The sequence below is a fragment of the Mixophyes fleayi genome, chromosome 6, assembly GCF_038048845.1.
Source record: "Mixophyes fleayi isolate aMixFle1 chromosome 6, aMixFle1.hap1, whole genome shotgun sequence".
Taxonomy (NCBI): Eukaryota; Metazoa; Chordata; class Amphibia; order Anura; family Limnodynastidae; genus Mixophyes; species Mixophyes fleayi.
The window spans coordinates 119,533,362-119,546,257 of record NC_134407.1 but is presented as its reverse complement, the minus strand read 5'-3'; the positions used below and the strand labels follow the sequence as shown (position 1 = coordinate 119,546,257).

The 12,896-nt window shown below is 45.4% G+C and overlaps 1 protein-coding gene across 3 annotated transcripts in view; it reads right to left on the bottom strand.

Moving 5' to 3' along the window:
- LOC142161510 (sperm flagellar protein 1-like) overlaps positions 1 to 12,896 on the bottom strand; it is an 86,928-nt gene that overhangs the window by 51,099 nt on the left and 22,933 nt on the right. For all 3 annotated transcript variants that reach the window (XM_075217192.1, XM_075217190.1, XM_075217191.1), the window contains exon 4: positions 2,079 to 2,121. In XM_075217192.1, coding sequence (XP_075073293.1) covers positions 2,079 to 2,121 — 43 coding nt within the window. The remainder of the gene's footprint in view (positions 1 to 2,078; positions 2,122 to 12,896) is intronic.

Below are 12,896 nucleotides of genomic sequence, written 5' to 3'. Positions count from 1 at the left end.
TTAATGGGAGGGAGAAGTTTTGATTCCAAACAAAAATGGTTTACAAACTGAGGTGAAAAAAGATAGGAACTAAAAAACTGATAACTAAGGACAAGTCTAATCCAAAAAAGTTGCTATTAAAATATAAAATAAGGATATTAATTAGACAAGATAAAGAGAAAGCCTTATAAATATGTTCTTTTCATCTGTGTTTCATCTGTGTTTACAAAGGAGAACATATCACTAGGAAATAGCCTTGTCAAGATCTGCCTCCAGCTGCTGTACAAAATCTTCTCTATGGATGCTGTTTTGCCTAGTCCAGATCCTGCCTGCAAGGGGTTAACGTCTCATCATTGGAATTGGATCCTAATCACATGGGTCTGGCCTTTATAAGACAGTCTGTTCCAGCAAACTGGGTCAGTTCATCATTTGTCTCTGCTGCTGGTCTCTGAAAAACCTCTGTGATCTGGTCCTGAATGTTCCCTGGTATCTGACTTCTGCCTGCTCCATCATCCTGCACGAGTCCCTGGCTTTGTTTGCTTTGCTCCTGTGTACACCATGGCATTGTTGTAGATCTTTCGGCTTCTGACCCTGGCTTGCCTGACCCTCCTCCTGATTCTCCCATGGATCATCCTGTGTCCTCAGCTTGTCTATTAAACCTGGTAGTCCTGGTAACCTGTGCCTGCAGTCATCCTATTATGCCTGGTCTCCAGCTCTTCCGATAAACTTGATATCATGTACCTGCAGTCATCCTATACTATCATAGAGATATATATATCGCACCAGGGAGACCTAGCTACTCTTTAGTATCTCATTATTGTATAGTATCACTCTACCTTAAGACATAATTAGACTTGTACATTCTAAGGAGAGGTGCACCCACACATGTGGATAAATCAATAACCATAGAAACAGTAGAAAATAAATGTGTCTGATGGGGCACTCAGAGGTCTGTTTGATATAAAATATGTTTATAAACTTTATTAATATGCATTAAAATCATGTTAATGTTATTCAGAATATTAAAATAAAGTGATAAACCAAATTGTCCAAGCAAGAGACATATTTGGTGGGATGATGAAATCTTGTAAGCCGCAGAAGAAAAAGTCATGCAAAGTCTTATGCTAGCAGTTGGTGCAACTCAATGAGTGTCTTTAGTTGGCTGGGCTTTGATAACCACGGGTGACAGTAGCCTCTTTTGTGTGCCCCTTAAAAGTGGGGCACCCAGCGAGTGCATGGGTGCCCCACCAATAAGAATTATTTGTTCTTGTCTTGTATCCTGTGTGTCAAATTGATTATCTGCCATCTCCACCTGGATATCTCAATGACCCCTAGAGCATAACACATCCAAAACTGAGCTCATCACCGCCCCCCTCCCCCCCACCACCATCATAACCAACCATGTAGTTGTCTCTCCCTCCCCTGTCCATCCTCACTACCATTCTTCCTAAATGGTACATCCATTGCACAACTCATTAACTACAATGACTCCCTATATCCTTCAAAATCCAATTCAGCTATGCACCCTAACCTTCAAAATCCTTGCCAACAATTCCCCCTCATACATCTCTGACCATATCACAATATATTCTCCCGCTAACCCTCTTAGATCTGCATCTGACCTGTGCCTCATATCCAATCTGATTACAACATCTCAGTTCTTCATACTTATGGAACTCCCTACCCTGCCTGACCAGACTTTCCACCAACCTTCAATCTTTCAAGTGCTCTCTCTCTCAAAACCCATCAATAACTAATACTACTCACTCTGGGTAATACCAGCTGCTATTCCAATCTCCACTCCGAGTCCCACAAGCTGCTTTTGTCTCAGCTCTGCTTTCTGCTCTCACAAGTGGGGTCATCTCTACCATCTGTTTCATGTCCACACCTTCTTTGTCAACAGCAAAAGTACTGGCTCTATTTTTATGTATGACTTTATTTTTATAGGCCAACTGTCCGATGCTGCAGATTTCTGAGGCGCCATATAAATAAATGATGATAATTGGAAAACTGAGAACAAAAAAATCTAATTTTTAGCACAATCTATATATAACTTACGTCAATTATTTTGAAGTATCATATATATGAATAGTTCTTACCAGAGGTAGTTTGACCAGTATTTGTGCTGTAGTATTCAGATTCCTGCAATAAATAAAACACCATTACATTTCATATATGTGTTGAAGAAATAAAACTCTTCATTAGCATTGTAAAATGTCATTAATGCCCATTTACTACTAGTTAAAATAATTTGAATACTAAATATTATTGTTAGAAGTTGCTGTACACATATGTATTAATATACAACATATAGAAAAGCTTTAGTGTAGTCTACAACCATACTATTGAGAAAAGAGTTAATACAGTAGTTTATAAAAGTTATGCACTAAAGATTAAGCTAATGTTATCACTTTCATCCTTAATCAGTGGTGTTCTGCTTTACTATTTAAATAACAAACATGTGATAAATGTTAAATTATAAAGTAGAACTAAACACCATTACAAAAAACAATTACAGTAAAACACAGAATTGTGACATCTCTTCCAAAGTAGGTGGAATGGTACTATAATACTGAGAGACCAAAGAAAACAATTCACCAGTGAAATGCTCATTGGTGAGTAACCATTGCTGACTCTCCTAATACCAGAAGCTACACGGATCAGCCACATTAAAACCACTAACAAGTGAAGTGAATAACATGTATTATCTTGTTACAATGGCACCTGTCAAGGGATGGCATCAAGTAAACAGTCAGTTCTTGAAGTTGATGTGTTGGAGGCAGGAAAAATGGACAAGCGTAGGGATGTGAGCAAACTGGAGCAATTGAAAATAGTGGTCTGATGGATCACGTTTTCTTTTACATCATGTGGATGACCAGGTGCGTGTGAGTGTCATGTACCTAAGGAAGAGATAGCACCAGGGTGGACTATGGGAAGAAAGCAAGCCATGGAGGCAGTGTGATGCTCTGGACAATGTTCTGCTCGGAAACTTTGAGTCCTGGTATTCATGTGTATGTTACTTTGACACATACCACCTATCTAAACATTGTTGCAGACCAAATACACCCCTTCATGGCATGTATTCCCTGATGGCAGTGATCTCTTTCAGCAGGATAATGCGCCCTGCCACACTGCAAAAATTGTTCAGAAATGGTTTGAGGAACATGACAAAGAGTTCAAGGTGTTTACTTGGCCTAAAAATTCCCAAGATCTAAATCCGATCGAATATCTGTGGGATGTGCTATAAAAACAAGTCAATGGAGGCCACAACTCTCAAACTTACAGGATGCAAAGGTGTCCTGTGGTATCTTGGTGCCAGATACCACAGGACACCTTCAGAGATCTTGTGAATTCCATGCCTCGATGGGTCAGAGTTGTTTAGCAGCACGAGGGGGAACTACACAATGTTAGGCAGGTGGTTTTAACGTTGTGGCTGATCAATGCATATGTGCTGTAACAATTATCCACTTTCAGTGACAAAAATCAACTGCCTCTAATTGGGATACTGAAGGGACAAAATAGGAAATCTGATTTAGATAACAGCAATCTATGTAGGCAATAACAGAACTGTATGGTAATATAAACTACAACTAGATTAATAAATTAATAAAAACTGACTATTAATAAATTAGGAAACACTGGTTCATAATAATTTTAATCACATTGTTCTTTCACGTACCTACATTCTTTATTTTATTTCACTGAATTTTGATTACTGACATCTACAGATATAGATACTTTTAGAAAAACTAAATAAAATCTATATTTTATAAAATTGTAAACAGTGGCCAAAGTGGAAATTTAGAAATGGTGGTGTTAGGAACTCCCAAGTCAGCACAGTGAAACTCGGGAACTACTCTGAAGGCCAGGTGTTCGCTGGAGCCCCTAGTGGTGGGGACAGACTGGGCTGCGGGCCGACCGAGGGTCGAGTAACGTATACTGACTTAAGGAGTTCCCAAAAGTGGAGTGATTGGTGGACAGTAGTATAAGAAGAATCCTAGGTCAAAAGGTCACAGGCACAGGTGCAATATCCAAGGGCAAGCGAAGGGTCAAACTCACAGGCAGAGAAGCAAAATCCGAATTCCAGGCAAAAGGTCAAGGTCAGAAGAGAAGGGTCACAGGTCCAATAACAAGCAGGGGTCAAAACACGGGTAGTCAAATCCAAGGTAGCAGGAACCAAAAATGGATAGCACAAGCAGGCAGCAGGACTGAGGACAGAACGCTATAACCGGCAATGAGGCTAAGTCCTCATTGCCTTAAATAGTCCAGGTAGCCAATCAGGGAAGAGCCCAAGAAGTGTCCAGAGGCGTGACCTAACAGCTGATTACCAGGTGACCAATAGCGATGTAGTTCAGCTGCAAAACATACCACCAAAAGACACTGCCTCCTGAACCTCCAGATAGCCATGATTGGCTACTGCCTAAGTGACCTTTCGCGTGTACGCCCGCCTATTGGCCAGCTGGCCGGGCGCCACGCTAGGGAGCCTGTAGCGTCCCGGTTGTTGCCCAGACAACCGGGACGTGGAAACCGGAAGTGACGTCCCAGTTGCCGTAGCAACCGCCGGGACGTCATCAGAAGCCACAGGAGAGTCACGGCGGTGCCTGCGGCCGCCACAATCTCTAACAGGTGGTATGTAAATTTGGAAGTGCTGGCATTTAAAATGAGGGGATGGAGATGTAAGTGAATGGAATTTGATCGTTTTACAGTGAAGAAAGTAGAAGTGACATATCACAGTATACAACTCTACTTCAACCACTGATTGTAAACATATAGAAGTGCACTATGATATGACAATCTTTTTTTTCTGGTGCATGTACTCCACTGGTTGCCAGCCCTTCATCTGAGCTTAGACAATTAACTACAATGCTCTGTCTTCTGCACCCCAAGTCATTCCTTTATCCAATCCACTATCTTTGAACAAGGCTGGCCTGTCTTGCCGGGGAGCCGCGGTATTCCCTGGTAGGCCCCAACGTCTGACGGCTCCACCCCCTTAGTTGGTGGGGGGAGCAAGTACCGCCGCGATCTCTAACAGTACCCCCCCTCCTTGAGGAGGGATCAAGGAACCCCGACATCCAGGCTTAGTAGGAATTTTTTTTAAAAATTCCCTCATTAACCTCTCAGCATGGAGACCGCCTCTGTGGTATCCAACATCTCTCTTCTGGGCCGTAACCCTTCCAGTGGACTAAGAATTGAACTTGACCTTGAACCGTCCTAGAGTCGAGGATCCTTTCGATGATGTATTCCTGGTCTCCGTTCACAATCAAAGGCTGGGGCCTGTTAGAGGAAGGCTGACTGAATTTGCTGGGAGCCGCAGCTTTCTTTAGAAGAGAACAATGGAATGTTGAGGGTATTTTTAAGGAAGGTGGTAGTCTCAGCCTGAACGCCACTGGATTTATCTTTTTCTCGATTGGAAATGGTCTAATGTATCGGGGCCCCAGCTTCCTGCAAGGTTGCCGTAACCTGATGTTGCGTGTGGACAACCAAACCCGATCCCCCACTTTCAATGAACATGGCGCATGATGGCGGTCCACGAAAACCTTGGATTTTTGGGAGGCTAGATCTAATGCAGAGTGCACCTTTTTCCAGACAACCCTCATCCTGGCAGTAAAAGCAGGTGTTCCGGAATCCCCACAGGAAACAGCAGTAGAGAACGAGTTGGATTTCGGATGGAACCCGAAGTTGCAGAAGAACGGGGATGTGTGTATAGTGGAATGGCAAGAATTTTTATACGCGAATTCCTCCCAGGGTAAGAGAGAGGACCAGTTATCATGGAATTTAGACACATACATGCGTAAGAACTGTTCCAAGGCCTGATTGGTTATTTCTGTCTGACCATTCGACTGAGGGTGATATGCCGAGGACAGACTGATACTGATCCCAACGGATTTACAAAAAGATCTCCAAAAGTGTGCAAAAAACTGGGATCCTCGGTCCGATACAATGTTTTCGGGAAGCCCATGGAGACGAAAGATATGTGTGAGAAACAAGGTGGTCAAGGTCCTAGCATCCGGTAATTTGGGTAAGGAAATAAAATGTGCCATCTTACTGAATCGGTCCACCACTACCCAAATGGTGTTATGACCTGTAGATACTGGCAGGTCAACAATAAAATCCATCGAAAGATGAGTCCAAGGCCTGGTTGGAGCAGGTAAGGGTAACAGTAGACCAGAAGGACGATTTCTAGCAGATTTATTTCTGGCACATTCAGGACAGGCACGGACATAAGTCTCTACGTCATCTGATAAGGTAGGCCACCAAAGCCAGCGAGAAAGAATTTCGATAGTCCTACGAATTCCTAGATGACCAGCAGAGCGGTTATTGTGACCTTTTATGAGAACCGATTTCCTAAGGTGCACCGGAACAAATAATTTGTTGGCAGGTGTCTGCACCGGAGCGATTTTCTGGAAATGAGGGATAGTGGCTCCTAAATCCTGGGTGAGTCCGAGATGAATCGTTGTTGAAGGTACAATAGGCAACAGGTCAGGTGACTGAGGATGATGGGCCAAAAAGCTTCGGGACAACGAAACGGCTTTAGAATTTTTGGAACCTGGACGAAATGTGATGATGAACCTAAATCTGGTGAAGAATAGGGCCCAGCGAGCCTGCCTGGGATTCAGAGTTTTTGCGGTCTGAATATATTGGAGGTTTTTAATGGTCTGTGAAGATGGTAATGGTATGTGCAGCTCCCTCCAACCAATGTCGCCATTCCTCCAATGCCAACTTAATGGCCAATAATTCACGTTTTCCAACGTCATAATTACATTCCGCAGGCAAAAACTTTCTCGAGAAAAATGCACAAGGATGCAACTTTTTACTCCGTGGGTCTTTCTGAGAGAGAATGGCACCAGCACCAACATCCGAAGCATCCACCTCCACAATAAACGGAAGTCCTGGATCAGGGTGTCTAAGGACTGGAGCGGAAATTAAGGCAGCTTTGAGAGCTGAGAAACTTGCCAGTGCTTCTGCGGACCACTCTGCTGGGTTAGCTCCTTTTCGAGTGAGGGCAGTGATAGGAGCCACTAACGAGGAGAATGAGCCAATAAACCTGCGGTAATAATTGGCGAAGCCAAGGAATCTTTGGATCGCCTTCAAGTTAGTAGGTAGAACCCAATCTTGAATTGCCTGCACCTTGGCGGGATCCATAGCGAATCCTGATGAGGAGATGATATAACCCAGGAATGCCACTGTGGACACCTCAAATTCGCATTTCTCCCGTTTTGCGTACAGATGATGCTCTCGTAATCTCAATAAAACCTGGCGGACGTGTTGACGATGCTGAGATAAGGATTCGGAATAGATTAAGATGTCATCCAAATAAACAACAACTGTTTTTCCCAAGAACTCCCGTAATACATCGTTAATCAGGTCCTGAAAGACTGCCGGAGCGTTGCACAAACCGAATGGCATTACGAGGTATTCGTAATGTCCCGAGTGGGTATTAAAGGCAGTCTTCCACTCATCCCCTTTCTTGATTCGGATAAGATTATAGGCCCCTCGGAGGTCAATCTTAGAGAATACAGTAGCTGTTTTTAATTGATCGAACAGAACAGAGATCAAGGGTAACGGATACATGTTCTTAATCGTGATGCTATTTAGTCCACGGAAATCGATGCAAGGCCTCAGGCTGCCATCTTTTTTAGAAACGAAAAAACAACCCGCGCCTACCGGAGACGTAGAAGGGCGGATGAACCCTTTCTCCAGGTTTTCTTTTACGTATAATTCCATGGCCTGTGTTTCAGGAAGGGATAGAGAATATAAACGCCCTTTGGGCAACTTAGAACCGGGTACCAATTCAATTGCGCAATCGTATTCCTGGTGTGGTGGAAGTGAATCAGCTTTCTTCTTGCAAAAGACATCACTGAAGTCCTGGTAGGGTACCGGCAACAATTCTGGACTAGGCTGTATAAGTCTAAGAGGCAAGGTCAAGCAGGACGTAGAGCACCTGGGACTCCAACGGACAATCTCCCCTGTTTTCCAATCAATAAGGGGGTTATGACTGCGAAGCCAGGGATACCCCAATATCAAAGGAGCAGAGGGACAAGAGATAAGATAAAAGGAGAGCTCCTCCGTATGGAGGACTCCTACAGACAACCGAACCATTGGAGTCCTGGCGAGAATCCTTCCCCCAGGCAAGGGATTACCATCCAAACCACATGTGGTGATGCTTGATCCTAACCTGATATGTGGAATATCAAGTGTCTGAGCCAAATGTATATCCAGAAAATTACCAGCCGCACCACTGTCAAGAAAAGCTTTCAGGTCCATGGATCTCTCACGGAAAGTAAGACGTCCAGGGACTAATAAAGAATTGTCTGAAGAGGTAATCTGAAGACCCAAGCGCACCTCTTCACCTGCACTTAGGCTTTGGAGTTTCCCGGCTTGCTGGGACATGAACGGACTAAGTGGCCTGGTTGACCACAATACATACACAAACCTAGAGAGCGTCTTCTGGAACGTTCCTCCGGAGGCAAGCGATAAGCGCCCAATTGCATAGGTTCAGAGGTATCGAGCAAAGTGTTATCAGAGCTTGTGAAAACGTCTATCGGAGCAGCGGACTCCCGTTCAGCCTTTCTCTCTCTGATCCGACGATCAATTTTTATGACAAGTTGCATCAGGTTCTCCAGTGTGTCGGACATCGGATACTGAACTAAGGAATCCTTAATCTGCTCAGTAAGTCCTAAGCGAAATTAGCTTCGCAATGCTGGGTCGTTCCAGGCGCTATCAGTGGACCATCGCCGAAATTCCGCACAATACTCTTCCGCTGAGCGACGTCCTTGCCTTAGCGTACGGAGATGAGCCTCAGCTGAGGCTACCCTGTCCGGGTCATCGTACAATAACCCCAGAGCTTGAAAGAAGGCATCCACAGACTGTAAGGCTGGACTTGTGGAAGGCAAGGAAAAGGCCTAAGACTGCGGGTCGCCCTGGAGTAATGAGATGATGATCCCTACCCTCTGCTGTTCGGAACCAGAGGAACGTGGTCTCAGACGGAAGTACAATTTGCAGTTCTCTTTGAAATTACGGAAGGCTGACCTGCTTCCAGAGAATCGGTCAGGCAAATTCATTTTAGGCTCCTGTGTGTCACCAGCGGGAACTTGGTGGAGCTGCCGGTCTCTGGAAACCCCTTCTTGGACTGCCAGACGCTAGGATAAAGTCTGCACCACTTGGGAAACCGCCTGTATCTGGTTGGCCAGAATCTGGGCTGGGGACAGATTCGATTCTTCTCCGTCCATGGCCGTATGATACCAATCTTCCTTGGCCGGTTATAATGTTAGGAACTAACATATTAGTCAGCACAGTGAAACTCGGAAACTACTCTGAAGGCCAGGTGTTCGCTGGAGCCCCTAGTGGTGGGGACAGACTGGGCTGCGGGCCGACCGAGGGTCGAGTAACGTATACTGACTTAAGGAGTTCCCAGAAGTGCAGTGATTGGTGGACAGTAGTATAAGAAGAATCCTAGGTCAAAAGGTCACAGGCACAGGTGCAATATCCAAGGGCAAGCGAAGGGTCAAACTCACAGGCAGAGAAGCAAAATCCGAATTCCAGGCAAAAGGTCAAGGTCAGAAGAGAAGGGTCACAGGTCCAATAACAAGCAGGGGTCAAAACACGGGTAGTCAAATCCAAGGTAGCAGGAACCAAAAATGGATAGCACAAGCAGGCAGCAGGACTGAGGACAGAACGCTATAACCGGCAATGAGGCTAAGTCCTCATTGCCTTAAATAGTCCAGGTAGCCAATCAGGGAAGAGCCCAAGAAGTGTCCAGAGGCGTGACCTAACAGCTGATTACCAGGTGACCAATAGCGATGTAGTTCAGCTGCAAAACATACCACCAAAAGACACTGCCTCCTGAACCTCCAGATAGCCATGATTAACTACTGCCTAAGTGACCTTTCGCGTGTACGCCCGCCTATTGGCCAGCTGGCCGGGCGCCACGCTAGGGAGCCTGTAGCGTACCGGTTGTTGCCCAGACAATCGGGACGTGGAAACCAGAAGTGACGTCCCAGTTGCCGTAGCAACCGCCGGGACGTCATCAGAAGCCACAGGAGAGTCACGGCGGTGCCCGCGGCCGCCGCAATCTCTAACAGGTGGTATGTAAATTTGGAAGTGCTGGCATTTAAAATGAGGGGATGGAGATGTAAGTGAATGGAATTTGATCGTTTTACAGTGAAGAAAGTAGAAGTGACATATCACAGTATACAACTCTACTTCAACCACTGATTGTAAACATATAGAAGTGCACTATGATATGACAATCTTTTTTTTCTGGTGTATGTACTCCACTGGTTGCCAGCCCTTCATCTGAGCTTACACAATTAACTACAATGCTCTGTCTTCTGTCCCCAAGTCATTCCTTTATCCAATCCACTATCTTTGAACAAGGTTGGCCTGTCTTGCCGGGGAGCCGCGGTATTCCCTGGTAGGCCCCAACTTCTGACGGCTCCACCCCCTTAGTTGGTGGGGGGAGCAAGTACTTTTAAAAAAAATATATATATAAATGCTTACCTCATTGCAGCGCCAGCTCCCCTCCTTCCTCCTCCCTGTTCCTTTCGCATTGAATGTCGGGCATGGCGTCATCATGTCACACCCAACATTCAGTGAGGAACAGCGCAGAGAGGAGCCAGCACACAAAAAAGAAGAAAGAAGTCAGAAGACAAGAAGAAAAGAAAAGAGATGAAAGAAGCCAATAGGAAAGTAAAGGAATGGAGAGGAAAGCAGAAAGGGACAGAGTGATGAAGAAAGGGGGAAGGGGGGGGGGCAGAAAGGCACATAGTGATGAAGAGGGGAGGAAAGCAGCTTGGCACAAAGTGATGAAGAGGGGAGGAGAACAATATGGCACATATTGATGAAGAAGGGGGGTAGAGGGGCACAGAGTGATGAAGAAGGGGGGGACAGAAAGGCACAAGGTGATGAAGAAGGGGGGACAGAAAGGCACAAAGTGATGAAGAGGGGAGGAAAGCAGCATGGCACATAGTGATAAAGGGGGGGGGGGCAGAAAAGCACATAGAAATGAAGCGGGGGGGTGCAGACAGCCACAGAGTGAGGAAGAAGGGGGGACAGAAAGGCACAGAGTGATAAAGAAGGGGGCAGAAAGGCCCAGAGTGAAAAAGAAGGGGGACAGAAAGTTGTGATGAAGAAGGGGAGGAAAGCAGCATGGCACATAGTGATGAAAGGGGGCAGCAGAAAGGCACATAGTGATGAAGAAGGGGGGGAGGCGGGCACAGAGTGATGAAGAAGTAGGGGGGGGGCAGAAAGGCACAGAGTGATGAAGAAGGAGGGGGCAGAAAGGCACAGAGTGATGAAGAAGGGGGGGCAGAAAGGGACAGAGTGATAAAGAAGGGGGAGTAGAAAGGCACAGAGTGATGAAGAAGGGGGGAGCAGAAAGGCACAGAATGATGAAGGGGGGGCAGCATGACACAACGTGATGGAAGGGGGGGGATCAGCATGACACAGAGTGATGAAGGGGGGGAGAGCAGCATTGCACAGTGTGATAAACGGGGGCCAGGTGAAGGGGGGAAAAGCAGGATGGAGGGCGCAGTGTGATCATAAGGGGGCACAGTGTGGTGATCATAAGGGGGCACAGTGTGGTGATCATAAGGGGGCACAGTGTGATCATAAAAAGGCACAGCATGGTAATGATGAAGGGGCACAGTAATTTGTGTGTGATGGCACAGGGGGCTTGTGGCAATGTAATGTGTGTGTGATGGCACATGGGGCTTGTGTCAATGTAGTGTGTGTGATGGTACAGGTGGCGTGTGCATTGTAATGTGTGTGTGTGGTAGGTGGTGGCTCATTAACTGGTTCTCCTTTGTTTGTGGGGTGACGGTGGGGCAATTTAATTTTATAGTGGGGACTAATAATTTAAGATTCAACTTTAAATTTCAGTGTACAAATAACCTATCAAGTATTTGTGTGCTACATGAAAAAACAGTCAGTATTTAACTTATGTGCAAAACAGAATACTAATTTGCGCCCCTTGCATTGTAACACGGTTTTGTCCAGGAGACTTAAATAAGAACTTTCTTAAGTTAGATCCTTAATGAATCAGGCCCCTATTTATTAAATGGGAATACTATTATTTTAATGTTGGGGCTGGAGGGCTCGGTGGGCATTTTCTAAATGTTGCCATTTTTATTCCAAATAGGGTCCCCAACATTCCAGGTCACACAGGTGGTGAGAGTGACAAGAACAGGTAGGAGAGAGTCCTGATTCTAGTGCGACAATCCCGACTTTTGGTGACTGTTCTGCTCAATCTAAGGGGCAGGCCAAGACTGTGTACTCTTTATATACACACTTTATGGGCAGCATGGTGGCTAAGTGGTTAGTGCTGCTGCCTCACAGCGCTGTGGTCATGAGTTCAATTCCCGACCATGGCCTCATCTGTGACGAGTTTGTATGTTCTCCCCGTGTTTGCGTGGGTTTCCTCCGGGTGCTCCGGTTTCATCCCACACTACAAAAACATACTAGTAGGTTAATTGGCTGCTATCAAAAATTGACTCTAGTCTCTCTCTCTCTCTGTCTGTGTGTATATGTTAGGGAATTTAGACTATAAGCTCCAATGGGGCAGGGACTGATGTAAATGAGTTCTAGGTATAGTGCTGCGAAATCAATGGTGCTATATAAATAAATGATGATGATGATACACACTGCATTCTTTATATACTACACTATGGTGCTAGCTGTCCTTTGTGGGCTTGCCACACCCCCTCTCATAGTTTGGTTACGCCTCTCTTGTGGCTGGCCATACCCCCTCTGGTGGGCCCCTACCATTGTATCCCCCGGTGGGCCCTTCATGTCCCAGTCTGTGTCTTTGAGTCAAATCCAAGAATTTCAGTTTCTGAATTAATTTATTGTGGGATACCATATAAGCTACCTTGCTAAAATCTAAATAAGGCATATACACTTATCCACCCTGATCAATC